Below are 18,315 nucleotides of genomic sequence, written 5' to 3' on the forward strand. Positions count from 1 at the left end.
CCTATCCCTAGACCATTCCCTACTCCCAACTTACCCCCAGGACATCCCACCTTGGCAGACTGCCCCCCCACCCGCCAAAGTCCTCTCCCCTTGAATCCCCCGCCCCATGTTCTCTGCCCCTAACCCCAAGTTCTCTCCCCTACAATGCCCTCCCCCTGCCTGAGTTCTCTCCCCCCCAACCCCGTGTTCTCTCTTCTCTCTCCCCTGCAAGCCCTGGGCCTATTCACCCCCACCCCGCCAAATCTTCTCCTCAACCCACCCAACCCTGGGTTTTAGCTTGGCCCCTCCACCCCATGTGTCTCTGCTCACCCCACCACCCACAGCTCACCATCCCCCAACCCCTCCAGACCACACCCCCTTCCAGACTATCCCCCACCGACCCCCAAATCATCACCCTTAACCCATCCCCCCCCAAGTTCTCCCTCACAACTAATCCCCACCCCAAGTTCTCTCTCCCCCTCCCCCACCCCCCGAACAACCACCCTACCTGGAGTTCTCTCTCCGCCACCCCCCCCAACCACCCCCACCCTGAGTTCACCCCCACCAATCTCTCTCCCCCGCCCGCCCCTCCCCCAAGTTCTCTCCCCTCCAACCTGCCCACCTGCCCGAGTTTTCTCCCCCCCCCCAACACCCCCACTCCATGCCGCCCACCCCCCCGAACCATTCCCCAACCCCCCAAACTCCCACAGGCCATCCCATGCCCCCCAGGTATATCCCACTCCCCAGCCACCCAGGCCATCCCCCCACCGCCCCCAAATAAATCCCCCACCCACGCATCTATCCCCAGGCCATCTCCCACCCACCTCTACACCATCCCCCACCTCCCTATAAACCCCCAGACATCCCCCCCCACCTCCCCATCTACCCTCAGACATTCCTCCAACTCCCCATCTACCCCCAGACTATCCCCCACCTCGCACCACCCCCAGTCCATCCCCAACCCGCCATCTACCCCAGACCTTCCAACACCCCTCCATATTCTGCCAAACCTTCCCCCAGGCCAGCCCCAACATCCCCACACCATCCCCCACTCTCCACTGATGCCCAGACCATCCCCAGCCCTCCACCTACCCCCAGACCTTCCCCCAACCCCCACACACCCCCAGACCTCTCACACACACCCCCAGGTTCTCTCGTCTACAACACCCTGCCCCGAGTTCTCTCCCCCCACTAAACCCCAGCAAGTTCTCTCTCCCACAATGCCCCACCTGCCGAGTTCTCTCTCCTCCCCAATCCCGATTTCTCTCTCCCTGCCTCCCCCCGTCAGCACCCAGCTCTCGCTGGCTCTCCCCACGCCAGCACCCAGCTCTCACTCGCTCTCCCCCTGCCAGCACCCAGCACCCAGCTCGCTCTCCCCCCGCCAGCACCCAGCTCGCGCTCGCTCTCCCCCGCCAGCACCCAGCTCGCCTCTCTCTCCCCGCACCCAGCTCGCCTCTCTCTCCCCGCACCCAGCTCTCGCTCTCTCTCCCCCGCCAACTCCGAGCTCTCGCTCTCTCTCCCCCCGCCAACTCCAAGCTCTCGCTCTCTCTCCCCCTGCCAACTCCAAGCTCTCGCTCTCTCCCCCGCCAACTCCGAGCTCTCGCTCTCTCCCCCCGCCAACTCCGAGCTCTCGCTCTCTCTCCCCCGCCAACTCCAAGCTCTCGCTCTCTCTCCCCCGCCAACTCCGAGCTCTCGCTCTCTCTCCCCCGCCAACTCCGAGCTCTCACTCTCTCTCCCCCGCCAACTCCAAGCTCTCGCTCTCTCCCCTGCCAACTCCGAGCTCGAGCTCTCTCCCCCCGCCAACTCCGAGCTCTCTCTCTCTCTCCCCCGCCAACTCCAAGCTCTCGCTCTCTCTCCCCCCGCCAACTCCGAGCTCTCGCTCTCTCTCCCCCCGCCAACTATGAGCTCTCACTCTCTCTCTCCCCGCCAACTCCGGGCTCTCGCACTCTCTCCCCCGCCAACTCTGAGCTCTCGCTCTCTCTTTCCCCCACCTAGCTTCGAGCTCTCGCTCTCACTCCCTACCCAACTCCAAGCTCCCCCCCACCCCAACTGCGAGCTCTCTCCCCCCACCCAGCTCCAAGCTCTCGTTCTCTCCCCACAGTTCCGAGCTCTCTCTCCTGCCCCAACTCCGAGCTCGCTCTAACCCCATAACCCCGAATTTTGTGTCTCCCCCTTACCCCCGGTTTCTTCTCCTCTCTACCCAATCTGGCTCTCAGCTCACCCCACGCCCCCTTGCATGGATATCTTCTCACATCCACATCCACTCCAGACCACCACCCCAAAACCATCCCCCTACCCTCCACCCCTAGATCATGCCCACCAACACTCCCCACAGTCCATGCCCACCAACACTCCCCCCAGGACCATGTCCTCCCACCCACCTGACCATGCCTCTCAGACAACTCCCCACACCCCCAGGCCATCCCCCCCACACCCCCAGGCCGATTCCCCCCACACCCCCTATCCGCAGGCCATCTCACCCACCCCTCCTGGCCAAACCCCGCACCCCCCTTCCCCCCCACCCACTCCCAGGCCATTCCCAACTCCCCCCCTACCCCCAGGCCATCACCCCCAACCCCAACCCCCACTACCCCCAGGCCATCCCCCCTCCCCACCAAGTCCACCCCCCGGGCCATCCCCCCCTACCCCACCAGGCCATCCCCCCACCCCCAGGCCATTCCCCCCACCACCCCTCCCCCACCCACAGGCCATCCCCCCACCACCCTATACCCAGACCACTCCCCTACCCCCAGGCCACCCCATCCCCCACCCCCAGGCTATCCCCCTACCCCCAGGCCAACCCCCCCACACCCCCTATCCCCCCCGGCCATCCCCCCTACACCCAGGCCATCCCTCTACCCTCCAGCCATCCCCCCTACCCTCCGGCCATCCCCCTCCAGCCCCCCTACCCAAGACCATCTCCCCTACCCCCTGGCCATCCCCCCCACCCCCCTACCCCCAGACCATCCCCCCTACCCCTAGACCACCCCCCTACCCCTAGATCATGCCCCCTACGCCCAGACCATCCCCCCTACCCCACTACCATCCCCCCTAACCCCAGACCATACCCCCTACTCCTCCTACCCCCAGACCATCCCCCCTCCCCCTAGACCATCCCTCCTACCCCCTCTACCGCAGACCATCCCCACTATCCCCAGATCATCCCCCCCACCCACCCCCAGATCATCCCCCCCACCCCACCCCCAGATCATCCCCCCTTCCCCCCACTACCACCAGACCACCCCCCTACCCCCAGACCATCCCCAGACCACCCCCCACTACCCCCAGACCATCCCCCTCTACCCACAGGCCCCCCACCTAACCTCCAACCAGCCCCCAAACCATTCCCACTCCAAATCCCCATCCCAAACCCCAATGACCACCATCCCCACGACCATCTCCCCATCTTCCTGACGGCCGCCCCTCGAACATCCCCCCCCAAACATCCCCTCAATGGCCATCCCGCTACGCCCCGACCACCCCCCGCATCAACTGCCTCTCCCCACGCCCCCCTCCCCGTACCTGCCCCCGGTGCCGCCCCGCTCTCCGGATTATAGCATCCCCCTGGCCCGCAGTCCTGGCGCTCGGCCCCAGCCGCTCGCCTCCTCCGCGCTTCCTCGGCCGGCTCCTCGGCCCTGGTGTGGGTGTCGGTCCGGCCTGCTCCAGCCTCCAGCCGGGCTTTCTTGCTGAGCTGCTCCCCGGCCTCGGCCTCAGCCTCCGCCGAATCCGCCATCTTGCAGCACCGGAAACTCACGCCACGTGACCCCGCAGGTCAAAGGGCGGAGCCCGGCCGCACATGCGCAGAGATATTATTAGGTATCAGCTCCATCAGGTGGACGTTCGGAGAGAGGATGGGAGGCCTGGTGGGGCACTGTGTAGGAGGCAGGGCTGGGGGGGCCTAGGTGGGCCGTGGGGCACTGGGCAGGGGATATGGCTAGGGGCCTGGTGGGGCACTGGGCAGGGGATATGGCTAGGGGCCTGGTGGGGCACTGGGCAGTGTTGGGGGCCTAGTGGGGCACAGGACTGGAGATCTGCTGGGCACTGGGCATGGTTGGGCGTCTGCTGGGGCACTGGGTGGGGGCATGGTTGAGGGCCTGCTGGGGCACTGGGTAGGATTGGGGGCCTGCTGGGGCACTGGGTAGGATTGGGGGCCTGGTGGGGATACTGGGAAGGGGGTAGGGCTGGGGATGAGACTGAGGGCTGGGGGCAGGAGGCCAGGTGTAGGACATGGACTGGGGCTAGGGGGCTGGGTCTGGGAGGAAAGCTGGCTGTCTCTACTTGGATATTAACACAGAAAATATCATAGAATCAGTAAAATTTACAGCACGGAGGAAGGCCATTCAGCCCATAACTGCCTGCTGAGTTTTTCCAGGTATTTTTGTTGTTGTTTTGGATTTCCAGCATCCGCAGTTTTTTGCTTTTATCTTAGTGTTTAATTGACTACCACTTCTCTTCAAGGAATGCCTACCTTGAAGAAGTATTGCTCTTCTCTCCGTCAGGATTTTCATATCTCTCTTTTGCCTTGTTCACCTTCGTTGCTTTCCATTTCTCTCCTCGTGTTTGACAAGGTGTTTACTAAAATCCGCTTTCTCAGCCATATTTCCTTCCTCAGTGACTGTCTCCGACTTACCCCACATGGATTTCAACTGAAGTTCCATCCCTCATGTTTCGAACCCACCCAGGATTACAGGTATCTCTGGGACATACAACGCTCCTTGGACTGCTGTTCACGTCGCATTCTGAGATCCACACTCAGTGCCATGTGCCGCCATATGAACACAGTCGACCTCTCCCTCCAGCAGCACCGCCGCACCCTTTTTCAAACCTGCGCGTGCCCCCAGTTTCATTTTATTCTTCGTCTCATCCGGTGCCTCAACAAGAAACTTTGTCTCTTTCTTTCAGGTGCAAAGGAATGCAAGCTCCAATAACTCATCGACACCAACATCTATCCAGGTCCCTCCAACCCTGCCTGTCCCTCTGACCCCATCCCGTCTTCCAATCGCAGCCCCGGCTGTGTATTCACCATACCCCCTCACCTTCCCCTCTCCAACGCTGAACGTTCAGTGCTCAGCAAAGGACTTAGCTATGTACCCTTCTGCCCTCATCTCAATGAATTTCGGGCTCAGCACGATGCTGAACTCTTCTTCCACTGCCTTCGTCTCGTGCTCACTTCTTTGGGCAGGAGTCCTCTCCCCGTTCAACACATCCTTTTACCCACCTCCAATATTCTCCCTCCACCTGGACCCCTCCCTCTGGATTCTTACCTTCTCTTGATCTTTTCATTGAGAACTGTCGGCGTGGCATTAGTCATCTCAATTTCTCTGCTCCTCTCACCCACTCTAACCTGCCTCTCTCTGAACTTGCTGCACTCTGTTCTCTCAGGTACAACCCTGACATTGTCATCAAACCCGCTAACAAGGGTGGTGCTATTGTTGTCTGGCCCACTGACCTCTACCTCGCAGAGGCTGAGCGTCAACTTGCAGACACTTCCTCATACCTCTCCCTGGACCATGACCCCACCACTGAACATCAAGCCATTATTTTCAGGACTGTTACTGACCTCATCTCTTCTGGAGATCTTCCTTCCACAGCTTCCAGCTTGATAGCCTCCCAACCTCGGACGGCCCACTTCTACCTCCTACCCAGGACTGTCCCGGCAGACCGATCGTGTTGGCCTGTTCCTGCCTCACAGAACGCATTTCTTGCTATCTTGACTCCATTCTCTCTCCCTGTGTCCAGTCCCTTGCCACCTACATCCGTGATTCCTTTTGACACACTACATCATATCAACAATTTCCAGTTCCCTCCAACCGCATCCTCTTCGCCATGGATGTCCAATCCCACTACAGCTCCATCTCCCACCAGGCCCGAAAAATCCCCATCCATCACTACTCTCCTCTGTCTGGCTGAACTTGTTCACACTTCCTCCAAGTAAAAGGTGTGGCTATGGGTACCCGCATGGGCCCCAGCTATGTCTGTCTCTTTATGGGGTATGTGGAACATTCCTTGTTCCAGTCCTACTCCGGCCCCTTCCCACAACTCTTTCTCCAGTACATCGATGATTACTTCGGTGCTGCTTCATGCTCTCATCTGGATTTGGAAAAATTTATTAATTTTGCTTCCAATTTCCACCCCTCCATCATTTTCACATGGTTCATCTCTGACACCTTCCTTCCCTTCCTTGACCTCTCAGTCTCAATTTCTGGTGATAGACTGGCCACCAATATCCATTACAAGTCTACCGACTCCCACAGCTACCTCGACTACAGCTCCTCACATCCCGCTTCCTGTAAGGACTCCATTCCATTCTCTCAGTTCCTTCACCTCTGTCGCATCTGTTCTGATGATGCCACTTTCAAAAACAGTTCCTCTGACATGTCCTACTTCTTCCTTAACCGAGGTTTTCCACCCACGGTCGTTGACAGGGCCCTCAACCACGTCCGGTCCATCTCCCGTGCATCCGCCCTCACACCTTCTCCCTCCAGAAACATGATAAGGTCCCCCTTGTCCTCACTTATCACCCCACCAGCCTCCTCATTCAAAGGATCATCCTCCGCCATTTCCGCCAACTCCAGCATGATGCCACCACCAAACACATCTTCCCTTCACCCCCCCGGCGGCATTCTGCAGGGATCGTTCCCTCTGGGACACCCTGGTCCACTTCTCCATCACCCCCTACACCTCAACCCCCTCCCACGGCACCTTCCCATGCAACCGCAGAAGGTGCAACAGCTGCCCCTTTACTTCCCCTCTCCTCACTGTCCAAGGGCCCAAACACTCCTTTCAAGTGAAGCAGCATTTCACTTACACTTCCCTCGATTTAGTCTACGGCATTCGTTGCTCCCAATGCGGTTTCCTCTACATTGGAGAGACCAAACGCAGACTGGGTGACCGCTTTGCAGAACACCTTCGGTCTGTCCACAAGCATCACTCAGACCTCCCTGTCACTTACCATTTTAACACTCCACCCTGTTCTCATGCCCACATGTCCGTCCTTGGCTTGCTGCATTGTTCCAGTGAAGCTCAAGGCAAACTGGAAGAACAGCACCTCATCTTCCGACTAGGCACTTTACAGCCTTCCAGGCTGAATATTGAGTTCAACAATTTTAGATCATGAACTCTCTCCTCCCTTTCCGATTTCCCCCCCCCCCTTTTTTCCAATAATTTATATAGATTTTTCTTTTCCAACCTACTTCCATTATTTTTAAATGTATTTTTATCCATTGTTTTATCTCTACCTTTTAGCCTTTTTTGAATCCTTCATCCCACCCCACCCCTACTAGGGCTATCTGTACCTTGCTTGTCCTGCTTTCTACCCTTATTTAGCACATTCCTTAGATAATATCACCACCTTCAACACCTCTTTGTCTTTTTGTCTGTGACATCTTTTGGTTATCTCCACCTATCACTGGCCCTCTATCCAGCTCTACTTGTCCCACCCCCCCTTAAACCAGCTTATATTTCACCTCTCTTCTATTTTTACGTAGTTCTGTTGAAGGGTCATTCAGACTCGAAACGTTAACTGTGCTCCTCTCCGCAGATGCTGCCAGACAGCTGAGTTTTTCCAGGTATTTTTGTTTTCATTCAGCCCATCAAGTCAGTATGGGCCAAAAGGTAGTGATTTAACCTAATCCCCCTTTTCAGCACTCACCTTGTAAGTTATGACACTTCAAGTGTATATCCAAGTATTTTTTAAACATTATGAGGGTTTCTGCCTTTTCAGGTTGTGAATCCACTGTATCTAGATCCCTCATAATTTCATACACTTCAATTAGGCCTTCCCTCATCCTCCCCTGTTCCAAAGAAAAAAACCCTCACCGATTCAGTCTTTCCTCATAACTCAAATTCTCCAGTCTAGGAAACATCCTCTGTACCCTCTAGTACAATCATGTCTTTGGTGACTGGAACTGCACAGTGCACACAGTACTCCATCTGTGAACTAACTCATGTTTTTTACAGCTCTAGAATAACTTCCCAGCTCTTCTTTGCCTCAGCTAATAAAAATATATCTTCTTGACCACCTGGACAAAATATTGTAGAAGTGGTGATGGTGGCATGGGTGGCAGAGGTAACGGGTGGGGTGAAAATTGAGAGGCAGGAAGTACTGGAGAGGCTGGCTATGCTTAGAGTGGATGAGTCACCTGGTACGGAAGGCTTGCATCCAGGTTGCTAAAGGAAGTTGGGGTGGAGATAACAGAGGGGCTTGCTGTAATCTTTCAATCTTCCTTAGATACAGGGAGGTACCAGAGGATTGGAGAGTGGTAAATGTCACACCCTTATTCCAGAAAAGCCGTAAGGACATTCCTAGTTACTTTAACATCCATGGCGGGTAAGGTTTTGGAAACAATAATCGGAGTAAAAAATCAACAGGCACTTGGGGAGGTTTGAGTTAAGTAAGGAGAGCCACCACAAATTTATAACAGGCAGATTGTTCTTAACTAATCTAATTGAATTTTTTGATGAAATAATAGCCTGATGAAGGGAATGAAGTGGATATTGTCTATATGGATTTTAAGAAAGTGATAAAGTGCCAAAGAAAAGGTTGGTTGAAATAGGAGGTCAGTGTCAGCTTGGATAAAAAATTGGGTTAAGGACAGAAAACAAAGAGTTGTGATGAATGGTTAGGAGGATGGTGGACAGGTTTACTTAGATGTTGGAATACAGAGTAAAATTTCAAAATTTGCTTATGTTACCAATCTTGGAGGAGTGGCAAACAGTGAGGATGAAACAAATCAAATCAATAGGCTAGTAGAACGGGCAGATGGTTTTTAATACTGTCCCGGGCAGAAGCCAGGAAGGAAAATATATATATATGTTATTTATATATATATATATATATATATATATATATATTACATATATATAATAAGTAAGTTTATAAAGAAACCAGGATGATATAGATATATATCTATATATATACATATATATATCATCCTGGTTTCTTTATAAACTTATTTTTTAAAAAATGGACAAATGACTGGGCTGATAAAATGGCTGCAGCTGATCACATGGAAGTTTCTGAGCAGTTTGAAAATGAACAAAGGCTAACACATCAAATCTCCTGGAATGTAACACGCCATGCATTGTATAAACATTCCAGCCAAGCCAACACAAAGGATAGTTTTTTAAAAATTATTCATTCATGGGATGTGGGCATCACTGGCTAGGCAAGCATTTATTGCCCATCCTGAATTGCCCTTGTTAAGAGGGCTTTTAAGAGTCAACCACATAGATGATATACCTGTACTAGCTAGCTATGGACAAAAGTAGAGTTATTTGTAACTCCTAATCTCCAATGCTGTGCAAATGGTCCCACTGTTACCTGTGCCTAAACACAATGGGTTTCAACCAAGGGCCTCGTTAGTTGAATAGCTCGACCTGAAACCACCCTGACACATGACTAAGACTTGAGCTGTTGAGTTCCTTTAATTAGACAGTTCTTGAATTTTATCTTCAGTTACGGTTTAACTTCTGAAGAGAACCGGACTCCAGGCTAGCAGCCTGTCTTTGACCTCCATCTCCTTGAGTCTGATCTCCAGAAGTTGCTCTGTATTTCGCTACAGAGTAAAAATACCCAGGATACTAGAATACTTTGCTGCATCTTTAGCAGACTCAACCTGCAACCAAGTTCCTAGGACCAAGACCTGGAATTCTGCCAGATAAAGCCACCTGAAAGATCCTCCTTTGGGCTTTGATTCTGGATTCTGTATTCACTTGAAACCATAATTCTTATTTTTATCGTGATCTTTGCCCTGAACCTCTCTCTGTCCGTTATCCCTCTTTTATTGTATGAATGCAAAAGGGGCAGATGTTGCGAAACCTCATGTTTTGTGTGTTTGTGTAAAATAAGCTACTCCTCTTATTTTACTTTATCTCAAGTTTGCTGTGGGGTTATTAATAGAAGATTGGATAACTCCAATTCTGAAGGGTTGAGGAAAATAGGCTACCACTTATAAAGGGGGAAATCAAAAATCAAAAACACCTTTCCACTTATGGATGAGCAGTGAGTGGAGAAATCAGGGCCGTTTGAATTAACCTCCCTCCTGTCCGTAACAATACAGAGAAGTGTGAGGTGACATTTTTTCAGAAGGAATAAAATGATGCAATATAGACCTAATGGTACAATTCTAAAGTGTACGCAGGAACAAAGGGACTTGGGGAGCTTTTGCATAGACCTTTGAAGGTGGCAGGTCAGATTGAGAGAGTTAGTAAATTACATGGAATTTTGGCCTTCATAACTAGAGGCATTGAGTACAAACGCAGTGAAGTTCTGCCGAATCTGTATGAAGCTCTGGTTAGGCTGCAACTAGAATCTTGCATCCAGTTCTGGCCACCACATTTTAGCAAAGATTTGAGAATCGTTGAGAGGGTGCTGAGGAGATTTACCATAATGGTTCCTGTGTACAAAGAGAAGCACATATATCTGCATATGAGCTCTCTGGTATATCTACAGCATGAACTATGTATACATGAATATGGGCACATATAACAACAGAGAATACTTGTACTTGTAAATGTGACCCAGAAATATCTACCTAGAGATCTACGTATATAGAGCACAAGTGTGGCTTTCTTATATTTGAAACGGTGCTGCTGGAATTTCTTCACTCCAGGTATCCACCTCTAAGTGGTACACATTGTGTAACTGTATTCTCAATTTTAAAATAGGAGGGGATCGATGATAAACCTATGCAGGTAAATGAATATATCTAAAATGTAGAGTCCATTGTCAAATTTTCATGAAATGAGAAATTCAATCCCCAATGCTCCGGTAAAGATCCCTGGAGGTTTCATCACATGACTTGCCCCCACACTCTAGCTATTAGTCGGCCAACACATCCATCCTTGTAACGCACTGCCCAATTACGCCAATTAGAAAGCAAAAAGACTCATTACCCAATTGGATGACACTGGCCTGTCAGCCAAACAGCCATTTTTACCCCCAATTTCAATATTTTTACATTTGGTAAAGAGACATGTTCAAAGAAAATGACAAAAAAAGTAATCTTTTTCAAAGTCCTGATGATTTTTCTCCAGTATTGCACACAGCTGTGACCTGGGGCAAGATATTGAGGTCGGCAAGTAGGGGGTGGGGCCCGCTAGCTGACACGTAACATGATGCAGGATGACCTCAGGTGGAACTCCCGACGTCATTTAAAGTTTCAGGTCAGCGGAGGCGCAGCTGAATCAGCTGTGCACCCACTGACCTGTTAATGGCCTATTGAGGCCATTTAAAAAGTAATTAAACTAGTTAAAGGACCTGCCCATCCAACCTTAAGGTTGGCGGGCAGGTCAGGAGCCCTAGCAGGCTTCAGAAAAAGCACGAAACCTCATCCACGGGCAGGATGAGGTTTCATGTAGGTTTTTAAAAATTTAATAAAAGTTTAATTAAAAGTGATGGACATGTCCCAACTCATGACACTGTCACATAAGGGGACTTGTCAGGGAAGTTTTATTTTTCTACATTTAACATTTTTAAATATGGCGCCGATCTCCCTGAGGCAGCACTTAGCCTCAGGGAGATGAGTGCAATCTTTCGTGCGCGTACGTGAAAGAACGCACTCTTAGCTTAGGGACCACACCCCCCCCCCCCCCCCCCCCCCCCCCCCCCCCCCCCCCACCCGCATAGGGCTTCCTGGCAGACATCATGCTGGGCGGACCTTAATTGGCCCGCCCACATAAAATGCCGGCGCACCCCCAATTGTGGGAGCCGATTGGAGGCACTCCCACTCCTGAGCTTCCCCCTCCCCCCCCCACAACAGAGGGAAAATTCTGCCCTTGGAGATTGGGAAATGAAGACCAGAGACTCCAGGCCAATCCTGGAGGCTTAGCAACCCTAGTCAGCAAACTTGTAAGTCACGGGGAATAAATTTCTTTTCGAGAGAAGGGAGAGGAGGCAGAGTTAGGGGAAAGGTTGACTTTCCTTTGGGGCTTGGGGGAGCACTCCCGTTTCTCCTGCCCCCCACCCTCCCCCACCAAGAGGAAGGTTTTGAACCTAATTTTTAGGCTTCTTCATCCTTCCTGACAGCCAATGATCTGTTTGTATCTGGCGTAAAAGGCACAGAACTGTTTAATAGGTGGATATCCATTTACCAAATCAGGCAGCAGAAGACATTCTGTGAATCACAACTGTTTTATTGTTAAACTATAGTTCAGTACAAATACCAGTTTCCACTCTCCCCTTCTGGATCCTTTCCCAGTCCAAAAGCAAAAACCCCCTTACTGGGAGTACAGGCTTCAATGGGCATCACCTGCTCTCAATTCACTCTGTCTTGGTTTACTCTTAAAGAAAGCTGCATTTCTAATATTATCAAGCACCTTCCCTACACATGCTCGGGTTAAAATCCAATAAGGATCCATAGAATGGTTACAGCACAAGAAGGAGGTCATTCAGCCCGTTATGTCTGTGCCGGTTCTCTGCAAGAGCAATTCGCCTAATGCCACTCCCCTGCCTTTTCCCTGTAGCCCTGCAAATAAAACCGTGTCTAGCAATCCAACTAAAATTTAAAGCACCCCTCAAATCTTCGAATAACGTAGCCATAAAACTGCAAATAGGTCAGTGTAGTTTAGACTTAAAGCCCAAATAATCTCCAGTTAACTCTCCAAGTGTCAACTATAACCACCCACCATCCTGTCCACAAGGGCACGCAGGCAATTGAATACTCCGTGACCATGATTTATACTTTTACAAAACAGAGATTTTAAAACTTAAGTCACAGCAGGCTTAAAGCAAATAGATCAAATCTGACTCCCCCTCATTGTTCCTGTCATTATTAGCCTTCACAACTGAACACATAGATTCAAAGTCAATATGCTCGGAAGAATAAACACCAAATTTATGAGGAAAATTGTGTTCAAGTCTAACTGAGCACTTAATTGTTGTGAAGTGAACTTTAGTTGATGCCAGTCTCCTGAACATACCAGACGCGGATATTAAACTTCTACCTATTTGGGTAGGACACAGAAAATACGAAGAACAAAGCAACAATTTTCCGGTGTGAAGTTGCATGCCAGCACTCCCAAGAAAGTGTGGTATAGTTATGTCATCTTGCCGTAGAAAGCTTCCGTTATTGGAAATGCTTACAGAATCAAATGACTGAAAGATAAACCTAGGTAATATTGCCCACCCAAGTAATCCTTTGCAGTTAAAATTACAACCATGACTAGCTCAAATTAACCGATATTTCTAATTTGCAAGTTTAGCATCATGTTACTGGACTCTTGACACACAAACCAGCTTTGCTGTGTTCCTCTTCACTCTTCCTTTGTTCTTGTATGACTTGGTACAGAAGACTTCAACCCTCAAAAGCAGATTCATTGCATCTCTCCCTCATCAGCCCGTTGCTCTGAACTTCTGCCAATGCACTCCTTGGGGAACTCTTCATCTGTACTGGCTACCTCATTGTCTGTTGCTTTAGTGATTTCCTCCTATCCAAACCTCTTCATCTTGAAGATCTTTTATCTTAACCTGCCCATCAAGATATCTGTGTTGTTTCATGTTCATTCTGGTTGACTTCCACACTAGTTATCTACAGGCCACAGTCCTTCACAATTTCAATATATTTCAATACTTTCTTTAAAATGAACACTGCACCGGGTCCAATGTCAGCAGGCTTTTATTCTGCATCTAATTATAAAGAAATAGCTTCCTATAGAAAGGAAAGGAGATTGCCTTATGTATTGACTTTGATGTACCTCAGGATATCCCAAAGTGCTTTAGAGCCAAATTTAACATGCAGTCACTGTTGTAATGTAGCTATATTCCAATTTACAGAAATTTATGAAGCCCCCCCCAGCTATTTTAAATGGTAGGTGTTAGGAAAGGGCCAAGGTCTGATTGAGTCACTAGCCTGCTCAGTTCTAAGTCCCCATCTTCTTGATTTCTACCAGATAGGAAGGGTTAACATTGGCACCATCATTTGTTGTGCTGTGTAATAGGTTGCAGTTAGAAAACTAACCCATCTCATCTGGCGTAATCCTAATATGCAGAACCCTCGCAGTGGCTTAGAAAGCTGGGACTGGCTCTCTGGTAAAACAGGTATCCCACAGAAATATACTCCATTGAATTTAAACAAAAGGCAATGGGTGTCTTCAGTTTAGTAACTTTTAACCTCATCTCATTGGGTAATAGTTATTTACAGAAATCTGACTTTCTTTTAGCAATATCAAATGGATAGCCAACTGTTTACAAGTCTGTATTGAAGGCAATGGATCTGGCCATTTACATTGTTAACATCTTAGGCCATTAATTTATCAATACAGTGATTTCCATTTAAATGTTAATTATTTCCACAGAATATTGGACAGAGTCCTCAAAGTACCAATAAAAATTGCAGAATACTATGCAATAAAACTGACCTTTACAGTCACTGTAAGTCCTGCCCCATGTGGCATTTTCACAGACGCTTTAAAAGGTGTTTCCCCAAAGTCACCCATGAGCAGTGTATGTTTGTGAGTGTGTGCATTTTCTTCCCTGTGGAATGAGAAATTCTAATTAAAATAACTCAGCAGCAAAGCCTTTTTACTAAAAAAAGGAAAGGTGACGTTTCTATTGTTCTGTAAGTTATTTAAGAAATAATATAATTACTAACACATATACACACAAAGATAAGTCATAAATGAAGATAAAATTATACTTACAAAAATTGGAACAATTTAGTCCTGATATTTTTGAAGTTGAGATGTTGCATGGTCTGAAGTTTTTCAGATTGTCTCTGCAGCTACAGTGGCTTCCACTGCCCAAATGCCAGAGATTGCTTTAACAGATGAGCTAAACTTTATATTCCAGATTTATTAGTTGAATTTAAATTCCACCAGCTGTCATGGTGGGATTTGAACCCATGTCCCTAGACCATTAGCCTGGGCCATGGGATTACTAGTCTATCAATATTGCCACCATGCCAGTATCTGCCATATGCTAATGAAAGCAATGTTGTTGGTGTGGTATATATGTATCTCCAAAAAGTGTTTGCTAAAATATTACACAACAGGCTTGTCAGCAAAGTTGAAGCCCATGGAATAAAAGAGACAGTGGCAGCACTGAAATTGACTGATTGACAGGAAACAAAGCAGTTGTAAATGTTTGTTTTTTTGGACTGGAGGAAAGTGGAGTTCCCCAAGTGTTGGTGTTAAGACCACTGCTTTTCTTGGTCTATATTAATGACCTAGACTTGGGGTCCTGGGCACAATTTCAAAATTTGCAGGTAACACAAAACTTGGAAGTATTGTGAACTGTGAGGAGGATAATGTTAAACTTCCAGAGGAATAGGCAGGCTGATGGGATGGGTGGGAATTTATTGCAGAGAAGTGTGAAGTGATGCATTTTGGTTGGAAGAATGAGGAGAGACAATATAAACTAAAGGATACAATTCTAAAGGAGGTTCAGGAGCAGTGGGACATGAGGGCATATCTGCACAAATTGGTGAAGGTGGCAGAGCAGGTTGTCAAAGTGGTTAAAAAGGCATATGGGATCCTGGGCTTTATAAACAGAGGCAAGAGCTTAAAAGCAAGGGGGCTATGATGAACCTGTATAAAGCACCTTTTATAATTGTGCAGCCTTGCATCTTGTTTGCACCATGGTGGTCAACTCTGTGTTAAGCATCACCTGGTGTCTGTCAGGAGCCCCACTCCGCCATAGCAGTCTGTGCCGCATTTGCTGCAGAAGAAGACATTGGGCTGCGAAGGAGCACAATTCGCGAGTTTCTGTATTCTCTGAGCTCTTCTCTAGACCAGCTGAGTTTTGTTTGCTGTTCACCTCTTCCAAAGCTCTTCCAAACAGTCAGCCTCCAGAGGTCGCAGCCGGCAGTGACTATCTCCCAGTTGTCAGTGCCGGTGTCTGCCATCTTCATATCTCGCTTGCAGATGTCCTTGCAGTGGAGAAATAGACACCTCAGAAGGTCATGACCCAGTGGCCAGGTCTTTGGCTATACAGCCGTCATCCATCTGATGAATGTGGCCAAGTCAGTGCAGAAGTAGCAATGTGACACAGCGCAGATGGGCTTAGCAATGGGTGTATGCTGATGGAATTAGCTTTCCCAGGGACGTTTGAGTTGGTGATCTTGTCCTGCCAAGAGATGCCAAGGATACGTCTGACACAGTGAAGATGGAAACTGTTCAGCTTTTTCTCCTGCCCAGCATGTGGTGTCCAGGTCTCACCACTGTAGAAGAGTGCACTGAGGACATAAACTTGGTAGACTCACAGTTTGGTGCTCTCAGTTAGGTTGCTGCTTTTCCACACTCTCTTACTCAGCTTGGACATAACAGCTGCAGCTTTTGTGATACGTGTGTTCATTTCAGCATCAAGTGACATATTGCTGGTGATTGTGGTAGATAGGTGAAGCTATTAACAACTTCCAGTGTCACATTGCCAATGCTGATAGATGGCAGTATAGCAACATCTTGGACCATGACATTTGTCTTCCTGTTGCTCATGGTCAAACTAAACTATTTAAAGGAGCCAAACGTAAACTGGGCGACCGCTTTGCAGAACACCTGCGGTCTGTCCGCAAGAATGACCCAAACCTCCCTGTCGCTTGCCATTTCAACACTCCACCCTGCTCTCTTGCCCACATGTCTGTCCTTGGCTTGCTGCATTGTTCCAGTGAAGCCCAACGCAAACTGGAGGAACAACACCTCATCTTCCGACTAGGGACTTTACAGCCTTCCGGACTGAATATTGAATTCAACAACTTTAGGTCGTAAGCTCCCTCCCCCATCCCCACCCCCTTTCTGTTTCCCCCTTCCCTTTTTTTCCCAATAAATTATAAAGATTTTCCTTTTCCCACCTATTTCCATTATATAAAAAAAAAACCCCACTAGAGCTATACCTTGAGTGCCCTACCATCCATTCTTAATTAGCACATTCGTTTAGATAATATCACCAACTTTAATTTTAACACCTATGTGTTCTATTGTACTATTGTCGTTGACATCTTTTGATGATCTGCTTCTATCACTGCTTGTTTGTCCCTACAACCACACCCCCCCCCCACCTCTTTGTCTCTCTATCTCTCCGCCCCCCACACACACACCTTAAACCAGCTTATATTTCAACTCTTTCTTGGACTCGAATGCAAGTTCTGTCGAAGGGTCATGAGGACTCGAAACGTTAACTCTTTTCTTCTCCGCCGATGCTGCCAGACCTGCTGAGTTTTTCCAGGTAATTCTGTTTTTGTTTTGGATTTCCAGCATCCGCAGTTTTTTTGTTTTTATTTAAAGGAGTGAGAGTGTCTGTTAATTTGCTGCTGAGGGTGTTCCTCAGTATGGAATGCTGGTGCGGAATGGTGAGCATACAGCAGCTTTCTAATGAGGACTTGGCGCAACTATCTCTTGGATCTCAAGTGAGCAAGGCTGAACAGCTTTATAAAGCACAGTTTGGCCTTAACTGGAGTATTGTGTTCAATTCTAGGCACCACACTTTAGGAAGGCTTTAGAGAGAGTGCAGAAAAGATTTAGAAATGGTTCCAGCGATGAGAAACGTCAGTTATTTGGATGGATTAGTGAAGCTGGGACAGCTCTTCTTAAAGAAGGGAATGTTGAGAGGAGGTTGGATAGAGGTATTCAAAATCATGAAGGGGTCGGACAGAGTAGATTAGGAGAAACAGTTCCCATTGGTGGAAAGGTCAAGAGCAAAGTGTGCAAGGTTTAAGGTGATTGGCAAAAGAACCAACAGTGACATGAGGAAAACCTTTTTTATGTAGCAAGTGGTTAGGGTTTGGAATGCACTGCCTGAGAGTGTGATGGAGGGGGATTCAATTGAAGCCTTCAAAAGGGAATTGGATAAGCATCTGGAGAGAAAAGATTTGCAGGTCAAGGGGGAAAGGCTGGGGAGTGGAACTAGCTAAATTGTTCTTAGGGAGAGCTGGTAAACGCTTGATGGGTTGAATTGTCTCCTGTGTTGTAACCAATTTATGATTCTATAAATACAGGGAATAGACAACATAAAGAGCATGTGCTGAAGTTAAATAGGAAAACAGATGTATATACATATACACAGATAGAGATAAATACATACCCAATCACCAGTAGAGACCCTGAAATTAATATAATTGCAGAATTTCAGACAAATGCTGTAATTCTTAGAAGAAATTTTAAAAGAAATGTCTTGTTCCTATACGATTCCCTCACATAGAGACTGCAAAGAGGGACACATGCAGCTTTCCCTATCTCTCCATATAGCCTCACATCTCCCTATCTCTGTAACCTCCTACTACCCCACAACCCTCTCAGATGTCTGAGCTCCTCCAATTAATTTGTGCGTCTTTCACACCTCCAATTTTCAACTTCTGCTGCTTAAAACCTATTTCTTTGACCAAGTTTCCTGATGTGAGTCATTGT

At 48.7% G+C, this 18,315-nt stretch overlaps 1 protein-coding gene across 5 annotated transcripts in view; it reads right to left on the reverse strand.

The window, feature by feature from the left end:
• sirt1 (sirtuin 1) overlaps positions 1 to 3,726 on the reverse strand; it is a 45,161-nt gene extending 41,435 nt beyond the window's left edge. For 4 of the 5 annotated variants that reach the window (XM_041210202.1, XM_041210205.1, XM_041210203.1 and 1 more), the window contains exon 1: positions 3,502 to 3,726. In XM_041210202.1, coding sequence (XP_041066136.1) covers positions 3,502 to 3,712 — 211 coding nt within the window. In that variant the 5' untranslated portion in view covers positions 3,713 to 3,726. The remainder of the gene's footprint in view (positions 1 to 3,501) is intronic. The other variant, XM_041210206.1, reaches the window with a different exon arrangement.
• Between the last annotated feature and the right edge of the window lie 14,589 nt (positions 3,727 to 18,315).

Source organism: Carcharodon carcharias, chromosome 17, assembly GCF_017639515.1.
Source record: "Carcharodon carcharias isolate sCarCar2 chromosome 17, sCarCar2.pri, whole genome shotgun sequence".
In the NCBI taxonomy this organism is placed as follows: domain Eukaryota; kingdom Metazoa; phylum Chordata; class Chondrichthyes; order Lamniformes; family Lamnidae; genus Carcharodon; species Carcharodon carcharias.